This window comes from Nelumbo lutea, chromosome 5, assembly GCF_056320005.1.
Source record: "Nelumbo lutea isolate HS-2025 chromosome 5, American lotus-T2T, whole genome shotgun sequence".
In the NCBI taxonomy this organism is placed as follows: domain Eukaryota; kingdom Viridiplantae; phylum Streptophyta; class Magnoliopsida; order Proteales; family Nelumbonaceae; genus Nelumbo; species Nelumbo lutea.
Genome location: NC_142688.1, coordinates 29,200,914 through 29,226,293, shown reverse-complemented (window position 1 = coordinate 29,226,293; position 25,380 = coordinate 29,200,914). Strand labels below are relative to the sequence as shown.

Below are 25,380 nucleotides of genomic sequence, written 5' to 3'. Positions count from 1 at the left end.
AGGAGGTTTTCCCGTGGACTAACCCATGATGAGATCCTATTCCCGGGCCCTCAACACCAACCCTCATTAGCATCCTCTCTTTGATGCACCTAATTTATGATAAAGCTCATCATATACCCTAAACTTAAAATTTTTTGATAAGTACAGAGAAAATTCATTAAAAATAAAAATCTCATTATATACCCTAAATTTAAATTCACTTTCTTTTAAACTTTACCGGTGTAAGCTTGTCTTCCACCACTAGTCCCAATAAAGGAAAGTTGCATTAGGTTGGAAGTTAGCACTAAAACTTCTGCCAAACTCTCATGATCATGGATCCTGAGCTGGGCTGACCCATTTAACTATTTTTAAATAAAAAACTACTAAAAGATTCCTAAGGATCTAACCAGTTGATTCCTAACACACAATTCAGTCATTTATTGACACCTTATGTTCCGTGCTTGACCAATGCATCAAAAGCCTTAAGACTGTTTGAACGTGTCAAGTCAAGCCCTCTAACATTTAGAAAGGTAATATACCATCACGCTTCCACAACCAAGGTCTCGACAGCTTCACTCTAGGCAGCTCTCACTCTAGCAACAAGTAGCTGGTAGCCCTCTCCATGACAGCTCACACTCTGGCAGCAGGTAGGCCTGTCCTTCTAGTGGCTTTCACTCTACTCCAGGTAGCCCTTTCCGGAGTAGCTTTCATTTTGCTCTAGGTAGCTCTTCTCCCAGGTAGCCCTCCCTATAATTTGAAATTCAGATGTGGTGGTAGGCTCTAATACCATTTGTTACATGCTTGACCAATACACAAAAAGCCTTAAGACTGTTGGGACGTGTCAAGTCAAGCCCTCTAACATATAGGATCATAACACCCTACCAATAAAATGGCTACAGCTTTCCCAAAACACATTAGACAAGATCTTGGTCTTGCCAAATATGTGCTGCAAAAATGGAAAAAAAATCTAAAAAATTATGTCAAAGTGACAAGTTTGAAAATTCAAAACTTATGTTGCAAGAGACCAATAAAAAAGATTAGGTTGCAAGAGAAGTGACGGATACACAACTTACAATATTTCTCAAAATTCTAAAAATACTATAATAAGACCCAGTCCTGACACTTTAAACAAACTAAAACATTCTTTCAACAATATTGAAACAAGAAAAACCATAAAATATCAAAATTTACCCAATTTTATAAAAAAATAGAATCACAAAATTGCTATCCATAGAAAAAGAAAGGTTGCAAAATTGCCACTGTAGGAAGAGTTGAGAGAAATTATTTTTTGTTCAATTTGGATGAAACATAATTTTTTGTAGTAAAATAAAATTTTCATTAAAAGAAAAATGAGAATACATAAAGAATATGATAAAATATCGCCCAAGTAAGAAAGACCCCCAGCACAAACTACCAACTGCACCCAGTCCTTATAGCAAGAAACTGGAAAACAACACAAATGGAAATTTGATAAACTGCTTCAACTTGAAAAGGAAGATAAAACCTACGCTTCTCAATAGAAAAAAAAATGAAGTGAAAAAACATATAATAACATAAATTATGTCTTTTCAACTAGATTTATCATGTAGAGTAATGACCATTGTATATCTCATTAAAACCCTATTTTTGCCTAAAATATTTATTTTTTAAGCCAACTAAAATATTGTGCATATCATACTTTATGGGTTTTCCTAATTCTGCATTCCAGTTGAACTCTGATTTACAAATCTTAAAAGCTTATTTCTCAAAAAAAAAAACAGTAAAAACATACCACTTCTGCACCATAACATGAACCACAGTATGTCTCATTGTGTTCAAGCCGCCCACCATGTCTCTGCAAAGGCTTTTCAATCTGCAATAATATCAAGAAGTAACAGATGAATTGATGCTGAAAGGAAGCAGAAAGAGAAAACATATAGAGAAAGCACAAGTAGCCATAAACAAGACAATTTAGCACCTCACAATTCCTAGAACTGCAAGAAATGAGACATCAAGAATTACAGTTATAGAAGCTCAAAAATGTTTAAATTTCCCCAAGTATTAAATTGCTGATTTTCCATAAATGTTTCCAACTGAGCACAATTGCATCTGAGTCTTTGATCCTCTATTCACAGGACTCAATACACAATTTTTTTTGATAAAAAACATCAATTCCATTAAAATAATGAATAGATACAAGAAGATCCCCTTAGAGGCGCGAGGAGCAGCCTCTCCAAACAGCAAATACACAAACTACAACAGAGATAACATGAATGTTGAAATTAAAACAATGGTTACAATTGTGCCCTGTGAATAGAGGACTCAATACACAATTTTACTATCCAATTATACATCAAATGTCATTCCAGCACATTTAAACAGATAATTTTCCAACATGTGATAGTAATAGGAATTCTTTCATGAAAAATGTGATAATCTGGAGGTCAAAATTGATGGAGCTATGTTTAGAATTCTAAATCTTAAGAAAAATATTTATAATATCCTCTTACAAACCTTGGGTGCACCGATTCCATCCTGCCTAGATTCAATTGCATTCCCATGAGAATCAAGCCTTTTCTTGATTATATCATGTCTCTGCAAGTGAAATATGATGTCAGCATATGAATCAAGACTATACAGAATACCATGATGTGCTCAAGAACAAAAAAAGGTTAGAAGCAATAAGAGTGAAAAGATGGCTGTCAGCAAGAGACCAATGAGGTGAACAATATTTAATCAGCAACACAAGGCATAAGGATAATACAAAAGTATGATAGTCTTTGCAGTGCATACCACATCAAGATGTTGCTCCCCACTGATATCCATGGCATCCAGACTGAGAATAGAACATGAAAGGGCAGGAAAAGTGACATCGAACTGCACTTGCGAAATCAGAAGGAATCATGGTCAACAATAAAATAAAATGCAACAGTTACTTAAAAGTTAAAACAGTCATAGTTGATATTTGCAATTAGCAGATAAACCATCAACTCAACAAATCCTTATTTGAACTATAGGTTCATCTATATAGCAGACAATTCCAACTATGTAGAGGCCTATTATTTCAGATGGTTACATCTGATTCATCTTTTGAAGAATAGCATGCATATTTTGATGTGTGTATTCAAAATCAATGTCATGTCCATGTCAAACACCTCAAACTTTTGTGTGTCCAACATGTAAATGGTTTAAGAAGATGCACATTCTTACGTACATGATGGATACAAGACACAAAAAACACACACAGAGTATACTCAAGTCAAAACCTATCCAAAAACATTTTAGTATAATCCTAAATAATCTAATGAATCTAATCACACAAAATGCTCTGTTATAACCAGAGAAATCATAACCTTAAAATAACAAAACAAGCATGGATTCACATATAGTGCTTCAGGATGAGAATATCTTTGATATCTCTACAATAGAAAATAAGAAATTACATTTATACGTAGGGTTTCTCCTCTTGAGGTATCCACTACAAGCTTTGTTTCAGTAACTGCATGGAGGTATAATCCTGCAATCAATGCCAGAGAAAGTCCTGGATTAATACCAATACAGAAACAAAGATAACCAAAAGTTGATAAGAACATAACCAGATATTTGGAAAAACATTGGGTTTAAATGCCAGAGTACAAAAGATCCAGGTATCCAGAATAAAGACACATTTATAAAAATCAATCATGATGCATTCAACCAGTCATGAACATGAAGATATTGATGCCTTTTCTTCCTATTAATGGAAAAATTATGAAAGAAGAAGAAACCTAGCAATTAGCATACAAAGTTCCAAATAACCAAATAAACCAGTAGACAGCCAAAAAAAAAGAACTTAGAAATAACACAACAAGGGAAGAGACAATGCAGGATACAACTGACAACTGTAACAATTGACACACCTCAAAGTTATGCTTTAAATTTAAGAAGATTGCTATGTTGTTTCACTAGCATGTATTGGAGTGTCAAGACTTTACTAGTTTGTCTAAAGGGAATAAGCTTAGTAACTCCAATAGGGATGTTGCAACTCCACTAAATGTCTTTTGTTATAGATTTTCTGAATTGGTGCTCCACTCCAATAGGGATATTACAACTCCACTAAATGCCTCCAACAGGGATGTTGCAACTCCACTAAATGCCTCCAATAGGGATGTTCCACTCCATAAGCACATATGCTCCATACTTGGGCTTTAAGAGGCATGTCTGAAATACAAGATCCTCCCTACATAATCTTATGCTTTTTTCTTTTTGATTGACAGCAGTCTAGCTCTTCCACTCAACTCAAGGGCATCACACAGAGCTTCCTGTTCATCATCTAAGCCTTTGTCCAAATGCCAACAATATGGAGATACACAAATCCTGTTCCATCATTCCATTATGCTAAGTCAGTGCCATATCTGTTGTTAAATTATGGACACTTAAATCATTTCTGACTACTAAAATTAATGTCCTTTTTGGTCTGTCCCTAGCTCTTGTAGCCCCTTCAACTTGTAACAGGTCATTTCTTCCTACTGGTGCTGTATGCTCTTCTCTGCATGTGACCAAACCATCTTAGCCATCTACTTTCCTCATTTTATAACCTATTGGAGCTAATCCTAGGTTCCTTAAGATAAGTCCATAAATTAACATTGAATTTTTTTGGGGAAATTTAGCTAACCTTGAATTTGGCTTTTGATTAGGTAATTTACTAACACTACAGGTTCTAGCTAAATGTTTATAATTTAAACAGTTTAACTGATGCAGTAAGCCAGAACTTGAACCTACAGTGTTAATAACATGATGCTCCAACCAATTGAGCTAATAGGCTCTCTGAAATTTTCATGTTTTTCAGAATTTAGATTTTAGATAGTCTTACATTGTTTCTTTTTCGTTCAAAACGTGGTGCCTCACCTTGTTTCTCAGACCAAAGGTGTTATGGGCCCGGGAATAGGATCTTGTCACGGGTCGGTCCACAGGGAAAACCCTCTGTTTTCCCTTGTTCCTCCTTGCTCTTGATGGACCTATCTAGGCGCCCTAATGGTGATTTGTTCAAGAGATCACCTAACTCTCCTTTACTCTCTTTCTTGACTGAATATTCGATATCCTCATTCAAAAATGGTGTCTCCTTAAATAGGAGATTACAAGAGTCCTAATCTTAGGGAGTCTCCTTGCTGAATAGGGAGACTTCCAATTCTATCTTGCTAAGGATAAGATAAGCTAATCCTAATCTGATAATAAGATAAACTAATCCTAATCCGATAACAAGATAAACTAATCCTAATATGATAACAACATAAACTAATCCTAATCTGATAACTTACTAACAAGATAAGATAAGAGCAAAAGAATAAGATAAGAACAAGCAAGATGATCTAATCTAATCTGGCGGTGGGTCAGGTTCCTGTTGCTACTGGCAGCGATGCTACGTCTTTCCGAGGAATGCGTCCATAACATTACTCCCCTCTTGGACTACGAGCTTGTCCTCAAGCTCGAACTCCGGATATGTGGCTTGGAACTCTGTCAATGGGATCCATGTGGCTTCGGCCAATGGTAAGCTACACCATTTCACCAAGACTTCAAGAACTCCTTGATTGAAACGAGAGCGGATGACAGCTTTAGGTTGGGGAATCAGTTTGCCATCTTGCAAGGGTGGCAGAGAGGGGACTTGGTCCGAAGGAACACCTGTAAATGGTTTCAGCAAGGCGATGTGGAAGACATCATGAATCCGGCTGGTCTCTGGCAGTTCCAACTGGTAGGCCACACTGCCAATCCGTCGTAGAACCTTGAAGGGCCCATAGGACTTAGGGGCCAGTTTCGAGGCAACTATACTAGGACTAGTAATAGCTGCTCGGAGAAGCTGTTGTTGTTGTTGTTCATCATGTTGTTGCTTCTGATGCTGCAGTTGTTGCTGTTGTTGGTTGTCTGGCTGCTGTGGCTGAGGGTGTTGCTGCTGTTGTGAACCAAGAAGAGTTTGTTGCTGCTGCTGTCGTTCGCCAGACGGCTCCGTCAAGTCTGGTCGGAGGCTATTTGTGGTTACAGCCCCTTCTGGATTCCTCTCCCTGTTAAAGAAATACGATTCCAGCAAGCGTCGCAGCTCCCGAACATCATCTTTGACCTCACGAACCTCCCTGCTGGTTTCTACGAGCCTATGCTCCAGTTCGTGGACCCTGGGTGATAGTTGTTGTAGATCTCCCATGACGATCGGCTCTGATACCAAATGTTATGGGCTCGGGAATAGGATCTCGTCACGGGTCGGTCCACAGGGAAAACCCTCTATTTTCGCTTGTTCCTCCCTGCTCTTGATGGACCTATCTAGGCGCCCTAATGGTGATTTGTTCAAGAGATCACCTAACTCTCCTTTACTCTCTTTCTTGACTGAATATTCGATGTCCTCATTCAATAATGGTGTCTCCTTAAATAGGAGATTACAAGAGTCCTAATCTTAGGGAGTCCCCTTGTTGAATAGGGAGACTTCCAATTCTATCTTGCTAAGGATAAGATAAGCTAATCCTAATCTGATAATAAGATAAACTAATCCTAATCCGATAACAAGATAAACTAATCCTAATATGATAACAACATAAACTAATCCTAATCTGATAACTTACTAACAAGATAAGATAGGAGCAATAGAATAAGATAAGAACAAGCAAGATGATCTAATCTAATCTGGCGGTGGGTTAGGTTCCTATTGCTGCCGGCGGCGATGGTACGTCTTTCCGAGGAATGCGTCCATAACATAAGGCTCTAGGAATTCCTTGCACTTTAGCTTTGCTTCTTGCCCTTCTCACTTTTAAAACAGTGTCAAACTTGACTTGCCTTTCAGTTGATTGTTATTCTGTTTCGGTGAGATCAAAGGACGAATTTAGACATTGAACACAAAAAATGTCTAAATCACCTTACTTGAGGTATCATCAACAAGGAAACCTTTTTAAATCATGTTCAAAGTTCAAACTATGAAACTAAAAACCTACAATCATTTTTTATAGGTTCAACTTTATGTCTTAAACTCATATGTGCTCACAAATTCAAGGATACTAACCCAGATTTATATTAGAAATTGTCAAAACTCTTCCTAAACGAGAGAGAGAGAGAGAGAGTTCTAAAACAACCCAAAGGCCTCAGCTTGGAACTAAGAATAATTTATCCATTCTTTTTGAAGGGGAAAGGACAAAACAAAAATGAATAACTCTAAGAAACGATCATAAAGATTCATTTATCATGGCCTCATCATTGTTATAGTGCATGATAAGAATCTGATATCCATCTAGGTTCATCAATATGTTAAAATACTGTATTGATAAAAAAAAAATATGTTAAAATACTGTTGCATAGTTGTCAAGGCGACGCCTAGGCAACAAGGAACCCTTGGAGGCTCACCTCGCCTAGTCGCCAAGCAGTTTTGCATACTGTGTAATAAAATACTTTTATATTGTTATTTTTTTGATATTATAATTATAAAATAGACATTATTAAAGAAAAATATTCATTTTTTGTGTTTATGAACTAATTTCTTTTTATTATTTTCTTATTTGCTAGGGTTTAATCAACACAAACATTGCTAACTGCTGTATTGAACCCTCAATGATTTCAAAATCTGAACCAATAAGTAAGGGAAAAACTTAAAATTTTGTCTAATCAACACATTTCTCCTTCCACCTTTTCTTCTCCTTCAGTCCTTCTCCCTCTTCTTCCACCTTTTCTTTTCTTCTTTTCCTATAACAAAAATAGGGGTTCAGCCCCTATATTTTTTGAATTTTCTTTCCTTTCTTCTTTTTCTTCTCATAAATATGTTGATTTTCTAGACTTAAACATGAAGCTTATAATTTTCTTATGAACTACCATAGGATATGTGAAATTTACTTAAAAAAATCCATCGCCTAGGTGACAAGGCGCCCCCCCCCCCCCGGTGTCGCATAGCCTCACCTTGGGGCCTTGAAAACTATGTACTGTTGGATTAGCAAAAATAAAGAGATGGATATGAAGAAACATTTTGAAACATAAAACCTATATGACATTTTCCTGATTTCCACATGCCTTCTAATTACTTCCCCGAGCTAAACGCCGCAACTAAAGCACCCCTTTTTCTTTTAGTTTTGTTTTCTTTTTTATTTTCCTCCATAAGCATATGCCCATATCCACTGTAAAGCATAATAGAATCCATATAATGATTTCAGGATCAATGCGAACATTGAAATAAGTATGATGAAAAAATATGGTCAAGCGGTCGTTGACTAATCTCGAAACGACTTTGCTCGAGTCAAAAATAAATCAGCCAAAATGGAGAACGCGAAAATTACAGTGTGAAGCGTTCAGATATATGGATCAAGCAAAACAAAACGAATTGCAATGAACCCTAAGTTGGGAATCTAGAGAAAAAAAGTATAATCCTTGAAGAGAAAGCAACAATGAACCCAAACGATCTGAAAGAAGATAGGAACCCTAAGTTGGGAAAAGGAGAAGAAAGAAGGAAAGAGAAGGCATACTGAGTTCGGAGATGAAAAGCAAGAGCATGACAACAGAGGAGACTAGCGTGATAACACCACCGGAGAGGGTTCTGCTGTAGAAATCTTCATTGATCTTTGGGTACGCATCCAGGTTCCGAAGCTTGTTGAAGATGTCCATGGCGCGCTTTACCAAAGCCGACTCCGTTCACACGATTCCTGATTACTTTTATACCATGTAACAGGAAAGCTTTGATTTTGGTTAACGCCTTAAACACTTCGTCTGGTCAAATTGATCCGCTGCTAAACGAGGCGTTTAAAGAAGGAAAGGAACCTACCCCTGCAGCAGCAGCAGCCAACTCCCTTTCTTTACTTCTGTTTCCGTTGGCTGTGTTGCACTATTTGACAAATTTTATTTTGATTATTTATCAATAATTAATGGATTAGTACAGGAACGCGAGGCCGGTGGGAACGCGTCGATGCCCCAGAAGCCCAGAAACCTCACGGCCCCCTCAGAAAAGAGTGACCCTCGTTCTCGCATTATTTACGGATATTAACCCGTTCCTGGTCAGAAAATTTTGACTGTATGTTCGTCAGCGTCTGCTGTCTAGAGGAACCATACTGGCTCTCCACGTGGCGGGGAAAGCACCGTGGACATGGAAGGCTGATGCGATGATTATGAACAACTCAATGGTAGTAAGAAACCAGTTTATGCAATTCACACCTTACAGTTCACTTCGGACCAGACCTGTTGATGGTCCGGATAGCCCAATGGGACGGCCCGGCTCGGCCTGGTCTAAGTTGGGCTTGGACAGGGTTTCAGGTTTGTAGGTTTGGATTTGGGCTTAAAACATTGGATTCGATCTTTTTTTCGAGCCGGGTTCAGACTTTCTCAAAGAAGTCTGACCTGAGTCCAAGCCTAACTTGATTTAATAGTGACTAGTGAGGTATTTCATTATTTTTTAGGTTTTGAGGTCTTTTAATACAAATAAAATAGTTTTTAATTAAATAAAAAAGAAAAATTTTCCAAATTTTTGGCCAGGTTGAGGCTCGGGCCCAGGCTTCAGGCTTTATATGACAGTTAGGCTCAAGCTCAAGACTTAGGCCTGATGGTCGGGACAGGCTCGAACTTGGATTTTTAACATATTCTGTTAATGTAAGGACAAAACCTGGTCTGGCCCAGCCTATTAACAGGTCTAGTTCATACACATGAGGGGAGGAACCTATGGATGGAAAGAAATGAAGAATTCCATAAATTTCATTGTCTTTTGCTTACTAGTTACTATTATTAATCCTGTATTTTTTGGGTTTGTTTCCATTTGGTTAGTAAGATAGAGATCTGGAATCAAAATTGGAATCGTTCTTATTCTGAGCAGTTTGGTTGGGCAAAATAGAATTTCAATTCTCATTCGTGAGGAAATGGCATTCCCACGTTTGAAGGAAGGGGATTTTGTAGTTCAGTCTACCCCTAGGGTGGAGCTAAGATTTCTAAGGGTGGGACTGCAATTCAGATTTCTGAAGTGGGTTGCAGTCCACTTATCCCTTGAAGGAATAGTTATTTTCAGCCTCCTCCATGGAAACGAGAATTTCATTCCAATGACAATAAAAAAGATAAGTGACTTAAAACCCCTAAACCCTCTTTCTCTTTACCTCACGACAATCCTAATTGGGAACCATTCATATTTTATGGAATCTGATTCTGATCCCTGTATGAATCAAGCAACAGAGAATAAACAATTCCAATTCCAACCATGAACCAAACAGTTGTTTAATTATCACTGCATTTCATGGGATCCACCATGTTTATAGGGCAAAGTTACAAAATCTCAAATTCCACTATTGAAGGCTGATTCATGATTTATCATATAGGCAGTGGTCAGTCTCACGCATGGCAACTTCTGGGTTGGGCCGCATAGGAGGCTTTCCAGGTCGCTTTGTTCCAACCCATGACACAGTCCTCGGTATTTTTATTTGCAGAACATTGGGCCCAGGAGGGCAACCGGCTAGGCTCGAATTTGCCATTTACCCACAATTGAACCACCTCATATTACTAAGCCGGGAAGGGCCTTCGTCAAGTCGACGTGGCCTCTCTTCCCGCAGTATAAGGTATCCTCACGTGAAATTTGTTTTCGCGTGCGAAAATCGCTTCTCTTCCCAGGAAAAGGTATACGTGAAATCTATCTTCCCGTGCGAAAATCGCTTCTTTCTTCTCAGATTTAATTTGTGCCACGGCACGCTCGGAGCGTTCGGCTACTCTCTCTGCCGATTCTGCTACGGAACCAACATCGCTTTGTCTCTCGTCCACCTCGCTCTTTGCTCTAGTTGGGGCAGAGCGTCGGCAATTTGCTCTACCTCCGCAACCGGCAATGTCTGCCACCGTGTGCTCATCGCGTGTGCAAAAAGCAGGATGGTTGCATGAATCTTGCAGCCACAGAATTCTTTCTTCCCGGATTTAATTTGTGCCATGGCACGCTCGGAGCGTTCGGTCACTCTCTCTGCTGTTTCTGCTATGGAACCAACATCGCTTTGTCTCTCGTCCACCTCGCTCTTTGCTCCAGTTGGGGCAGATCGTCGGCAATTTGCTCTACCTCCGCAATGTCTGCCACCGTGTGCTTCAGAAAGCAGCACAGATGGGTGCTGTCGACATGAATGCATCACTACTATTACAAAACGACGCGCCTGAAAAGAAGGCGTTTGTGAGCCCTTGGCCGCCCTGCCAGGTTAATAATCGTTTCTCAGTCTCAACTGGATTCTCGCGTTCTCCTTGGCATGTCCGAGCAAGAGCTTTAGCAGCTCGCTATAGGCTTTGGCCAGGTAAATTGGAAGGGTAATGTCACCAAAGAAATTCAGGATTTCAGTCGTGAATTGGTTTCTTTTTCTTTCCTTTTGCCCTTCCCCCTGTTCGAGTGCATTGACTGTTTCTTTTTTCCGCAAACTGGAGCCACACCAAGACATGTGGATCTCCGATTAGACCGATTTATATCGTTTTATGTCGATATTCCTAACTTGCCCTCTCTCAATTTCCTTAATCCCTCATTTGTAAATTTTCTTATTATCTAATAATATATCATATTTTGCATGTTTACTCATGTGTTGCTTTAATTTGATTTCTGCATGTTTTATTTCACAGTTGTCGTGCTATGCTCAGAAAAGTTTTGAAAATCTGCCATTTGATTGTTATGGACAATTAATGACTGTTAAGGTGTTTTCTTATAAATATGGAAGTGATGTTATTTTATCTTTGTATTCAGGTACGCTTTCTTTTCTTTTAGAAATTAATTTTGTTTTTTTCTTTTTTTTAAATTGCTATACAGAATTTAATTTTGCACAATATCCTCAGTCTATGGTTGTATTTCTTTGGGTATTCTTTGATTTTGCTAAGAATTTTTTTTGGTAGATCCTCTTGACATCTAATTGCTAAAAATAATTTTTCATGGAGAATCTATTGAAGATAAATTTCATTGGATTTCACAAATAGCCCATCTAATACATGGTTATTATTATGGTTGCTATGTTCATAATTGGATCCGTTTTCTGGTTTTTGTGATTAAAAATTAGGTCGGTTAGGCAACCTTTGGTATTGATTTGCAAATCTTGAAGTGCTAGAACTGTAATTTTCGTATCTGGAAGAGAATAGAAAGAATGCAGAGCCATGGGTGGCATTTCTGATCCAATGTCCATCTGGCAAGGAATACAGCAGATGCTGCAATGAGGGAAGGAAGGAACTTCAAGAATGCATACTCAACCAGAGTTAGCTCTGCTAGATAATTGGCTAAGAACTCCAATTCAAGGATAGGGACCTGTAAATAGTACATAAACTTTAAAAATACCAATTCAGTGAATTAGTTGTTTTTCAATGAGTCTATCAAAATTTTAAACCATAAAAACTGAAAAGGTCATTTACACAATTCTGGTCCTTGATATTTGGGGTGTTGGGAGGGGTGGACTGGATATTGAACTTCTTTCCTTCTGAGAACAAAAACAAATGGGGTTTTGCCACATGCTATAGATAATAGATAACATTGTTGACTTTTCTTTACAAATTAGTTTTGCTTTTTGCTTTATTTGTTGATGTTGTTTTTAATTTCTTGATAATTAATTTAGGCTGATGTCTTTCTTTTAAACAAAATGATATATAGCTGATTACAAATTACAAATAATATAAAGCCTCTTAAATGTTTTTTCTTTTTTTTTTTTTTTGTTTATATGTGCAGAAGAAGTTTTTCTTTGGATATCATGATTTATCTATATTCTCATAATTTATCTATTTTAAGAAAAAACAAAAGAAAAGTGAAATATTATTTAAAAGGACAGGTGGTCATGTATTATATTAACAAGTACAATTGGAAGACACTTGTCTATGAAATATTGTTGACTGAGTGAGGATTTTATAGTTTTCATTCTGTTTCAAGGCTCCGTAAAGAACTTGTGTTACTACTTACTACTCATCTTTCTCATAAACCTTCACCACTTTATCTATGAAATAAGTATACACCAAGGTCTCTATATCAAGCTCAAGTCATTGGTTTTATGGTTTACATACTCACCTCTCTGTGGCTCCATCCAACATGATAATTAAATAAAATCCAGAAGGAATGTTCTAATAGCACATCAAGGTTGTGAGAGGAATAGTTTGAATATAATAACATTTTAACTAAGAGTAACAGTAGTAATTGTCAAAATGTCTGTGTTGTATGAACACCCAAAACAATGATGACTTTGATGACATACTTTCTCCTCATGGTACACAGTTTCAGCAAACAAACAATGGAGAGCGTGAAGCAGTTCTTAATGCAGTGTTGCAAAGAGAGAAGAGAGGCAGGGTATGCCATGTTGCAAGATTGATCCATTGTCAGATTTCTATGATGCTTTGTCTGCAGGACAGAATTGAGATGAGGAAGCTAGCCTTGATGAACTTACTCAACCTTGTCAAAATTTATCAGGTTTTTGGCCATCCTTCTGTCTTTATTGTTTGTTTCCAGGGAGTTATTTCATACTTTCCATATTTTAGTATCCCTGGAACACCAACTCACTACTGTCCTATAGCACAAGAAGGGCTTAACAATCTTACCTGCCACCCCCTCCCCAATTCACTGCTGCTAAATGACTCATGGCGCAAGGAATGGTGAATAATATGATCTTAACATTCTTTCGCACTAGTCCTCAGACAGATTTGAGGATCTATATAAAAGTTAAACAGCTGTGCTGATGAAGGAGAATCTTCTCCTCTGTTGTTTCTTGAGATTATATATGAATTTTAAGCCCAGCCCCCAACTGGTTCCATTTGGATTGGGGAGTACTATATTGGTCTTCATGCACTTTAGATTAGTTAATCTTTTAACCATGAGATGGGATGTTAAGTTCCCAAGTTTAAACAGACTGACCCATTTGCCTTCTCTTTTTGTTTTTATTAGAGAGGTGAGTGAAATGACCAATTCAAATGCAAAAAGCAGTGGCACTAAACCCGCTCAAAGCAGCCTCGCTTTACAGGTCATACTTGCTGCTCTTTTCATGTGTTTTGCTTCTTAAAAGGAAGAGGAAATTTCAGTTTTCATAATCAATTAGATGCAATGGACTAGTACAGCTTAAAAATAGCACAGATCATTCAGTAGGACCAAGCAGTATAATCTTGTGCGTACAATCCGATCCAACTAGAAATGCAATCATATATTTTTAGCGAACCATATCATGTGATCAATGTGTTACTAAGTCATTGATTATTATTTGCTCATATTTTTTTTCTTTTTTTTTTCTGCTTTTCATGTTTTGGTTGACACAGAGGGAGAGAACAGGGAAGTTGCAACTGAGAGATTTGACAGGCTATTTCCACCTGCCCATATAAGTTGCTATAATGTGTTTGTGGTGGCTGAAAATGTCATATTTTTTTTTGCCTTTTTTCTATTGTCTTCCACAAAGATAAGAAGCATGGACAGGAAAATATCAAGTTTTCTATTGCCTTTTTTCTATTCTTCTATATCTCTTTGGATTTTCTCGCCTTCTCTCTCTATCGATCTACCTGTAGTGCTATATATGACTACATAAACCAAATACAATTAATATCTCCCAAAATCTCTTGCATTAAAAATTAATTGCTCAAGCAATCAAAATAGGAGTGTTAGGATGGTCATACATGTTATTATCAATGAGAAACTGAGAAGTTTTTTGTTCAAAAACTAGATTGTGCAAAAACGCTGCAGATCTAGTTTTCAATCATGAAAAAACTTTAAAAAAATCCAAATCTGGTTGTAAATGAATGAGGATAAAAGGAAAACACAAGAAGAACAACATACTTGAGATTTCCAAGTCGTTTTTCCAATTGCCAGTCGCCCCCCCAGACACCACCCACCGTTGCTCAATGACCTTATACGAATGGAGAAGATGATAGGGTTTTCTCGATTTGTTGGGGGCATTTCATCTTATCAAAATTTTTTAGGGACAAACTCATCCCAAGGAAAAAGAAATAAGCACTTAAATTTTAAGTACTTAAAATAAGCAACCCCAGAGGTTGCTTATTTTGTAAGCACTTATTTTTTAAGTAAGAACTTATTCTTGGTTCTTTTGCCAAATAGGAAATAGTGTTTATTTTCTACTTATCCTGTGATTCCACCACTTATTTTAAGTACTTGTTTGAATAAGTACTTAAAATCAACGTTTTAAAAATTGACGCAGAACTTGAACCATTTTTGTCTCTGGGTTGCGGCCTGCGGGTCATCAGTTCGACCATCCGGGTCAAATGGGTGAACTCGTGACATCATAATTAAAATGATATATGTAATGCAAAAAATCATAAAATAACAAACCATTTAACATTTACCAATCAAAACAGAAATATTTTAAGATTTAGGAGATTCAGATTAATGAAAATAAAATATATTATTATAAAAATAAAAATTATCAATAATCATAATACTCATAACAGAAATGGTTATTTATCAATATGAAAGCAATTGCCATTTACCAATTGGTGGAATATTAAGATTCATAATCGAACTTCAAAAATAAGAGAATTTGATGAAAACAAAAATAAAAGATTACCTCTTCAAAAGGGTTGACAACTTGTAGCCATTTAAAAAATTAGAAAACATATTAAAATGATTGAAAATAAATATATTAGAAGATATACTAGAAATTTAGAATGAATGTCTAAATAGAGTCATTCTAGAAAAATTTACCCGAAAACCCAAAACAAAAATGAAAGTTTTCTAATAACAGAGTTTCAAATGTCTAAAACGTTTGATATTTTGATTTCTAGATAGTTAGAAATTAAAAAGAAAACTTAAAAACTAAAATGAAAATGAAAAGTTTACTGAAAAACCCAAAACGAAAATGAAAGTTTTCTAATAACGGAACAGAGTTTCAAATGTTTGAACGTTTGATATTTTGATTTCTAGAAAGTTAAAAATTAAAAAGAAAACTAAAAATCTAAAATGAAAAATTTACCGATGACTGTTTGAATCACCCAAGCTTAGTTGCTTACAGCTGCCGACCTTAATGGTTCCTCTCCAAAAGTTTGAAAACTTAAAACCCTTAACAAAACAAAAAGTAAAAAGAAAGAGGGGTCAGGCTTAAAATGGGAGTTTGGGACACGATTGTCATTTTCAATATATTAAACCTTGCAAAAAATCATTCGAAATCCAAACCGTTTATTGACTCGGTGAACATTTTCTTTTTGAAAAGCACCAGGTTTTGATGAAATCAGACCCGGAAAAATGACCAGGTGGCTGTTTGGACGGTTCGACCATCCAGGTTAATGGTAGTTTAAAAACATTGTTTAACATAAGTGATACCAAACATGGGCTTAATTTATCTTGCATTTTTACTCCTAAAAAGTTGAGACAAATACGAGTGTTGCAATATATCATAAATGAAGAAGACCAACTTCTATTTTAAAAGTGATGGAAAATAAGAATAAATGATTTTCTTACAGTTCGTGCATATACATTTCTTTGGAAATATTCACGTTTTTCACAGCCATTGTATGTGCATACTAAATGGAGCCATGCATTTAACAAAAAAAAAAAAGGAACCATGCGTAATAAATACTGATAGATTGCCCAAGGCCTCAATTGAAGAGCAATCCAAGCCGGTGTTGGATCAACTTACTGGGATTGCAATTTGGATTTTGTTGGGTTGGAAATTTGTTAAAATTGTAATGGGCCTGAAGGCCCTGAACCTTAAATCGAACCCATGTAATTGAAACTCTCCAAACTGGGCAACCCAACTTGCAGCCCCACAAGCCCCTATTGTTGTAGTGGAGACTTAACTTGAATCATGCTTTCATTAGGGTTTGACAGGTATGGACGATTAGCCCCTATTGTGAAGCCTCTTAAGTCTTAAATCAAAAAGAAAAAAAAAGAAATGTATGCATACATAGATATATATTCTTGTTAATATAAAATAAATTATATAATAAACGTATATTATGGGTTTTTGCCTGTTTGAATGTAACTTATTTAAAAAAATCTGAGCATGCAAATTACTTTTTTTTTTTGTAACTTTGTATGCGTCGCATACATTCAAAAAAATTGTATTTTTCACCCAAAGTTGCTATTAAATATTTAAATCTAAATTATCCCCTATTCAACCCATTATTTTTTTTCTCTAACAAAGCCCAACGTTCCTTGTATAAATAATGGAGTTTCAATTTCACTCCTTCAACACAAGCATCCTTTTAACACTTGCACTGATGAGCACGTAATTAAATTCGCCATCAACTTAGAATAAAATTTCAAACATTGACTACCATGCTACGTTCTGATGTCTATTAGTGGAGTTTTAAGAAGGCTGATAGGGATGCCAATGGGATAGGTTTTGTAAATTTTAGATCCTATATGTCTCCAAGGTTTAAAAAATCGTTACGTATCAACCTGTCTTGGGCCTTTCCCAATATGCCCTATAAGGGTTGTATCGGGTCAGGGCCTGGTTCAGAGGGGTCAGTTTAAAATTCAAAAAAAAAGTAAAATTTAAAGAAAAAGGACCGATACAGGCCAGTATTAATACTTTGAACCTTGCACGCCTCCCTAAACCTCCCAACTTGTATTCATCCCAAAACCCATAACGGGTGGGATTTTGAGAATCCAAACCCTCTTCGTATATGAAAATGCAAAACCTTCCCCACATTTAAGGGTAGGGGCGGACTGAGTTTAGAATCTGCATCTAATTTCCTATTATTTCTTGTCATATATAAGCAATAAATAAATAAAAAACACAACTAAATAATAAAATTTCCAATTATTTGATTAAGACATGTAAAAAATACATAAACTATTAATTAACTTTTATATAAAATTTAAAATATTATTAAATTAATATATAGTACATAAATTCTAATAATATATGGATCAAGTTTAGCCTAACACAATACCCTACCCATACCTGTATGAGGTGTAGAATCCTAAAACCTGTTCTTCAAACGAAAAAAACCCCATCGGAGAGGGTAGGGGTGGATACACAGCGGATAGGATAGGAATTGCCATTCCTAAATGCAGTTCATGAAAGGAACTAAAGTAAATTCGAATGGAATAAAAGACGTAACAACTTATTAGTCAAGAAGAAGACTATATAAGTATATATCAACATTCACAACTATTCAAATCTTAAAGTGACAACAGGTGTCATCTAGCCTTTGGAAAAGTGTCTCGTTGGTTGTAGCGGAGGCAGGGACCGAGTCCTGCCTTAACCCGGGTTGGTGGGGTCTACGGATTTACGGGGGAGGGCTATCTCCTATTTGGACATGGGCATCTGGCTTGGAAACATGTCATAAAAATGTCCAGTGTCGCAATGATGGTCTTAGATTGGATCCATTCAAATTTTGACAAAAACCCATTTATGAGCCTGTCCAAATTAAGTCAACTGCACATTAGGTTGATTTTGGAAACGATGCACATGGAGTGTAAATTCCTGTTCAGGATAAATTTATACTCTGATTCACTTTTGCCTATACATTTATGTATTGACAAATGATATAAAATACATTTTTAAATGCATACTTACATTGATAATAAGATGTAAAGGTTGTGTTTGGTTGCAATGTAAATGCAAATATGTACACTATATATTTATCTATTTTTTGGTTTATGCATGCAAATATAGTTCACATTTTAAACCATTTTTGCATTCATCTTGTTTGTTTGAAATCTCTGCAAAGTGTGGGCCCATCATTAAATGCTTCAACTATCTTATGCTCCAATGCCTTAACTTTGATCAAAAAGTTAATTATCAAAAGAACACAAAATTGTATAAAAAAATAGGTATAGTAATGTTCTTTTCTCATAGTACAAAAGTGTCTGAAAATACATTTTTGCTTTGATAATCATTACTTTTTTATGTATCAAACAAACACTCGCAAACACGAAACGAGGTACATAAATACCTCGATTCGATGTTTGTATCACAAACAGACGGAGCCAAAAGTACATCGATAGAAAAGAAGTAAATTTGCATTCAAGTAGACTTTTGATAAAAAAAAAAAAAAGGAATATATTTTATTGAAATTTGTATTTGCACCCACTACAGTTAAAAATCTGTTTGGTAAAAAGGTAAATTTATCAGTGCAAAACTAACCCAAATTTATAATTTATATAAACCATTGTACACTCTACATATTTACATCGTTTCCAAACACAACCTTGCGAATATCTCCTTATGAATGTCTTTGCTTTCATGGGATGTATAGAGCTTTTGCTTGCGGGAGATCCGTTGCCGAAATTGCACCCTTAGACCCTAGTTGGTCTCAACTTTCTAGGGTCATGAGAGAGATGGATTGGATTAAGGATTCAAGTTCCCAAACCCCCACTTTTTCACGCTTGCAAGTTCCCAACCCTTGCAAGAAATGATCTATAATTTCTTGAAAGAGAGATGGATTGCACCCTTGCACCAGGCCGGGCTCTCGGCCTAAGTCCCTAAATACTTAATAATTTCCAGGCCCAAAGCAAGAAATTTGCAGGGCCCGGCTTGAAATGATCACCCGTATGAGCTATGATCTATATAATGATCTATATAATGGTTATATTTATTTTTCCATTTTCAAATAATTATTGTTATCAAAAGCATATAAAAGTAAATGAATTGGACAAGAGTCGAAACTACATCATAGTTAATGCAAGAGTAGAAATAGCGTAGCACAATAATTTGAAGTATTGGCGGACAGATAGTTGCACAACCCAACTAAAGTTAGGGTTTTGAAACACAAGTTTTGCTTGAGGTCCACCCTAATCCAATCAAGGTTATACCCCTATTATAGTCTTAAGAAGAACATCTGTGTGTGAGTTGAATGAATTATTACTTCTGTTAGGATTAAACTCTGAATTATCGATTAACTAGTATGGCAAACAAGAAAAAAATAATTAAGGAATATGTGAATTATAAAGCAAATAATAAGAGCAAAAGAAAGGTAAAGATGGCATCAGATTTACGTGGTTCGGTCAAAGATACCTACATCCACGGGAGAAGAAAGAAAAACATGTTTATTCATGTCCTTGATGAGAGAACTACAAACTGACCACATTACTAGTGCCGGAAATGCCTTTAACAAAGCCTTGAAGCACTCAAAAAAGGGCATAGATGACTGCTTTGAGCTGGTGTGAGAGAAACCCTTAATGGCAGCAGAGAAGAAGAAGAACGATCCAAACAGAGTAGGAGTAGATCTTGTCAGAAAATGGTGATGAAGTTCTCCCAATCTTTTCAGCCTTCTAATACTCTCTCTCCATACACATACTACCCCAAGGAGGCACCCCTTTTATAGAAGAAAAAAGGGAACTGGAGAAGTCACAATAAGTGTAGCAATTTTTTGTGGTGTAATTGTGACTGTTACAACATTCATCTCAAAAGATAAATGTAGTAGTTTTTTGTGGTGTAATTGTGACTGTTACAACATTCGTACCAAAAGATAAATGTAATAGTTTTTGTGATGTAATTGAGACTGTTACAACATTCATACCAAAAGATAAATGTAACAGTTTTGGTGGAATAATTGAGGCTATTGAATTACTTAGCTACACCAAACGTCAATAATTTCAAAAAATGTTAAATTATTCCTAAAACAATAATACTCTTTCAACAAATTTCTCCTTGATACAAGCCCAAACTGGACTGACTTTGTCGAACAGTTTATAGCGGAATTAGTTTGCAAATTTTTGCTTGTCTTGCCAACGTATTCTTGGTTGAATTAATCTTGATATGTTGTTGTTTCCATGAATTTAGTTAAATCCTCAAATGAGATTTGAAGAATTAACTCCATTGATTAATTCAAGCATCTGTTTCTCCATATATAGTATCTATCGATTCTTCCGAAGTAAGAAGAAAAAGCGAATCATTCTATTTTTTGGATGACACAATAGAATATAGATTTCTGTAGATGAGACATCATGCAAATCATTTCTATACTAATAGAACAGAACCCTATTCTACTCTATTCAAATTTACTTTAATTTGAATTTATTTCATCAAAGTTTACGTTTTTTTTTTTTAATTTATAAGATAAGGTCATTGAAAAAACCACAGTTTCTAGAGAAAGCATGATTCTACAAATAGTCTGGAACTTTCTTAAATCTTTTTCAAACAGCCAAAGCCAATCTCTCTCTCTCTATATACCAATGTAAATAAAATTTACACCGCAAACAAACTAAGTCTACAAGTCTATGGCAAATCCAACAAAAACATCAAAACCACAGTTTCTTATTTGGACTCCTAAAGCTTTTATCTCATTTCTTTCTCTAAAAAAAGATTTAAGTAACCTTTGGTGCAGCTTTTGGGATGTAGTTTGGTAAAGATGTTGAGGAGTTTTATTTTTCTTCTTTCCTTGAGTGCACTCTTTTCTTGCTTTTTCTTACCATTTTTATAATCTCAACTTACCAACCTGTGAAGGGTTGTGCTTTGGAAATTATGTCTGTGCACAGAAACTGTTGGCGAGCAGGCACCAACTGTCCATTAATGCAATGTAGATCCAGCAGGTTTCAATTTGAAAAGGGTAGATTCTCTTTTCTTGTTTCTTTCTCTATGATTTTCTTTTAAGCCAAGAACATCTACTTAACCTGCTATAAAGTGTTGTGCCCCACAGGCCACGACCACTCAATCTCTCATTTCACGCGCATGACTGCTATATATGGGGGCTTCATTACAGCCATCGTGTTCAGCCAATCTCGACTTATCAAAAGCCAGGTTTGCCGATGACATTGTCTTATAAGAGCAGCTTGGATTGTCTAGCTAGCCGTTCTGATAAAAATAAAAAAAATTAAAAATTAAAAAACAAAAAAAAAGGTCAAAAACAATTATAGATCAACGGTTCTCACAAGTCAACTGTTCATTAACCAAATCAATAGTTTTTTATCAAAAAAGAGTTCTAGGGTAAAAAGATATCAGTCAGGTTATTAGTTTGTGTTTTTTTTTTCTGATCCAACCATCTGGTTCGGTCCGATTTTAAAACCACCGGTTTTTTATAAAGAAAATAAATCGCAGAATGAAAGGCATGCCTAGGGAGCCCATCATGGTACACCAAATGCAGTTGATTTTCGAGTGATAATTAAGATACATGAAATATCATCTCTCACATGGAGTATGTCCACCCATGTCCTAGTACACAAAATTCATTGTATCTTTTGAGCTTTATGGAACTAACATGGAGTATGTCCACCCATGGAGTAACATTGTTGGGCAGTTGGGGCTTCCCTAGCCCCTAGGTGCTTTGCTTTGGTCAGTGACAAAATTCTACACATTAATTTGAAAGCCCAAATGTACGGAAAATGACTTCTCAAAAGCAAGATGAGCGGACACGAGATTTATGGAACTTACAAGGAAGAGACTAGAGAAAAAACACTAATATGGATGAATGAAGTGAAATTATTTCCAAGAATTATTATATTTATTTGTTGATTATAGAGATGAATGAAAAGGTGACAAGGGAAATTTAGCAAGCTCGAACCATTCGTACAGATGTGATATGACTAATCTGTTTTTCTGTGTCTTCATCAGATCGCAAGGTTCTCTTCTAAATGCAAAAGACATTTGATTTGAAATTTCCTTTTGTCGTTAGAGGCTTAGAGCTGATATATTAATGAAAAAGGTAACATTCATTAGTCATTAGAGAGAGAGAGAGTACATCATCGAGCTCATTCCGTGGGAGCCTCGGGGAGACATGAAGCTAATAAATGAACTGCACCTTAACCTTGACCGGTCGATAAAGCTTGCTGCTTGGCCAGCCCTGCCAAAGGCCCAAAGACTAGTATTCAATAATGGGGTAATGGTTTTACATAACTTTCTGACAGCTGTCAATGTATCCTTGTGTTTGGAGTCTGGATTGATTTGATGGGTTAGGTTTTTCAGTCACAGAGAATAAGTTGGATCTACTACTTTGTCCCGAGGAAAAAAACTTGGCTGTTTGAAAAAAAAAATAAACAATACGGGAACGGGATGTTTTCAAGCTTTCTGCACATGATATCTTATCACATTTACTTCTTTATTTGTGCGTTCAATTAAAAAATTCTTATTTGCAACTACTCTTTTCGCCAAACAGACAGAGCTATCCCACTTGTTTGTACACAAACTTAATGGATTCCTAACTGGTCTGGTCAAGGTAGGTATAGGTTGGGGCGGGGGTCACTCCATCCTCTGTCCACTCCGACCTTGACCCAATTGATTTTGGGGGGCCCGTCGGAGTCGGAGGGAGAGTATGGGTTGTTGTTGTTGTATCAAGATACTTAGAATTTGGCATACAAATCCAAGCCTTCAATTTATTTGTGCACTGTGCAGGAACCAAGTAGGTAGTGCACTAGTTCTATAGTGAAGTGAGTGTAACACCTTAATTAAAACCAAAATTTTCCTCTTCTTTAATTGTCATAAAATTAAACCATAATAATAAAAGGGTGCCGTTGTAGTTGGGTTAATTGGCCGAGCCATAATCTGCCCATGTCTCGAATTTGGGTTGAGGTGGTCCGACCATCATGAACATCGGGATGAGCCACAGGCCCTTGCTGGTTGGTTACCCTTTAAAGCAGACACTCCATATATATTCATATTGCCGGACCTAAACCTAACCTCTTGTCACTATTCATTAGCAAGAGCTGACCGCTCTCTCACTGGGACTCGCATGCATTTTCATGCTTATCAATTAAGCTGAGATTTTACCGTCACATCACGCAGGCTATCACTTCTTCCAAATAATGAAAAGAAAAGGCTAAGGTGAGAAAACTTTTTTTTTTTTTTTTTCTATTGGCATAGAATTAGGCAATTAGCATTTGCAATCAATCAACTGATCATCTAATCTGTACTGGTGCTGTGTTACAAACTCCAAAACCAAAGCCCGACAGACATCAGTTGTTTTAAGTCCATGGAAATGACGATGACAAAAGCCGATGAATCGTACATCCATTGAGGTCGAAAACCAAAAGTAATGGCAATGGCACATACGACAGAGATAGCAGCTTGGAAAGTTTTTTACAGCTACTCTGACACATTCTGGGTAAAGGTACAACTTAGAAGTAGATGACAGGAGCGATCATAAATCATTAAATCAAAATTTTTCTTTTGGTTAATAATATGATGGGTTCTCTAACCATCTAATCACCACACAAGGCCCATGGACAGGATAGCCGATAGCCCACAATAATGAGAAGCTTGCTTTAGTTAGACCCATGACACCCGAACCCGATTATAGAAATCGGCCTCACAATTAAAAAATAATAAAATACCCTTCTACTACTTTAAGAATTAGAGAATGTGGTAATTAGATATGAGTTGGTTAATTGGCGAATGCATCATGAAATATGAGTTGATCAAATTTACCTTTTCTCATCTCCCAGATCGTTGTCATCAACAATGCTCGTCGGCGCAATCCATATCTCAGTTTTATAAAATTCCATACCCCGTCGGTGAACAATAATTCCAAATAAAAGAATAAGGAAGTAGGAAAAGGGTAAGAGATTCTAGAGACACTATCTTTCTTTCTCTCTCTTTGGGCTTGGGCATGCACTAAGATTCTAACCCACAACGCTAAGGAACCGAAAGCCGAGAGATCCTTTTCACAATCTTTTAATCTTTTTAATTAAGGCAAAGTAGGTGATTTTTAGGGCTTTTCATATATAGGGGATCTATCTCCCTTTCTCTTCTTCACCTTTATTTCACCATCCAGCCTAGCTACACTAAGATGTATGGCCCATTTGCTATCCAAGATTTGGATAACCCAGTGTTGTATTGTAACTGGTTCCGGTTGGGACTTGGGACTTGGGACTTGGGACCAGGGAGAGAGCCTTAAAGCTTGCAAATTTGCTCTCTCCAAGTGGTGGGGTTTTGTTTTACTCTGTTGAAGCAACAATTTCCTTCCAAGGGAACCGCAATATATATATATATATATATATATATATATATATATATGTATGAGTTGGTGTCATGGTGTGGGTAAGAATAATTCCTTGCCCAGCCCAGGAAATAAAGAGAAATTAGAAGACGAATTAATGCTTGTTAGAAGAAGATATGTGGTGGGTGGTGGCCTGGTGGGGTGTGTACGTACTGATAGGGGGATTCTTCTCATTTAATTGTAGGCTTTAAAATCTCTCTAAACCCCCCAAAAAACTTTCTCACTCCATTGTGTCCTTTAAATTCTAATCCCACCAACCAACCTCAACCAATTACAAATGGATGCTCATGCTCATCTGTACTTCAATCCAAAAAGCGCGTCTAACCATCCTTTTGAAAAATAGTGCATGGAGATGATGGTTATAGAGAACATCTAACCCTAAGTGCTTTAATAATGGGAATGGTATTTTGCTCATCAGAATCCCTACCAAAGAAAGTACTTTTTTTTTTTTTCCTTGCAGCCTGCAATAAGGGTTCCTTGAACATTCTGCACTGCACAATTATGGTGCCTGCATTCAGGCCTGTAAAAAAGTTGAGTGAGCTTCTTCATATGTATCAACACATGCATAGGGGCCAGACCAGCAGCATTCAGAGGCCAGGATCCATGTGGGATAGGTGAGATGCTAACCATACCTCAAGCATCAATTTATTAGCA

General features: G+C 36.6%; 1 protein-coding gene and 2 long non-coding RNA genes across 3 annotated transcripts in view; 1 reads left to right on the top strand and 2 right to left on the bottom strand.

Moving 5' to 3' along the window:
• The window catches only part of LOC148851330 (uncharacterized), a 29,418-nt gene extending 20,621 nt beyond the window's left edge, over positions 1 to 8,797 (bottom strand). Inside the window, exons 1-5 of the mRNA XM_088943399.1 lie at positions 8,421 to 8,797; positions 3,402 to 3,475; positions 2,752 to 2,835; positions 2,473 to 2,553; positions 1,751 to 1,831 (exon numbers count right to left, since the gene is read on the bottom strand). Of these exons, the coding sequence (XP_088799525.1) occupies positions 1,751 to 1,831; positions 2,473 to 2,553; positions 2,752 to 2,835; positions 3,402 to 3,475; positions 8,421 to 8,559 (459 nt within the window). The 5' untranslated portion in view covers positions 8,560 to 8,797. The remainder of the gene's footprint in view (positions 1 to 1,750; positions 1,832 to 2,472; positions 2,554 to 2,751; positions 2,836 to 3,401; positions 3,476 to 8,420) is intronic.
• A 1,785-nt stretch (positions 8,798 to 10,582) lies between these two features.
• Positions 10,583 to 14,340, top strand: LOC148851329 (uncharacterized). The gene is made up of 5 exons (XR_016098947.1): positions 10,583 to 11,192; positions 11,509 to 11,629; positions 13,130 to 13,321; positions 13,793 to 13,868; positions 14,158 to 14,340. It is a non-coding gene; the product is annotated as an uncharacterized LOC148851329 (long non-coding RNA).
• Positions 12,858 to 14,826, bottom strand: LOC148851328 (uncharacterized). The gene is made up of 2 exons (XR_016098948.1): positions 14,669 to 14,826; positions 12,858 to 13,252 (listed from the first exon to the last, which is right to left on the bottom strand). It is a non-coding gene; the product is annotated as an uncharacterized LOC148851328 (long non-coding RNA).
• Positions 14,827 to 25,380: the final 10,554 nt, after the last annotated feature.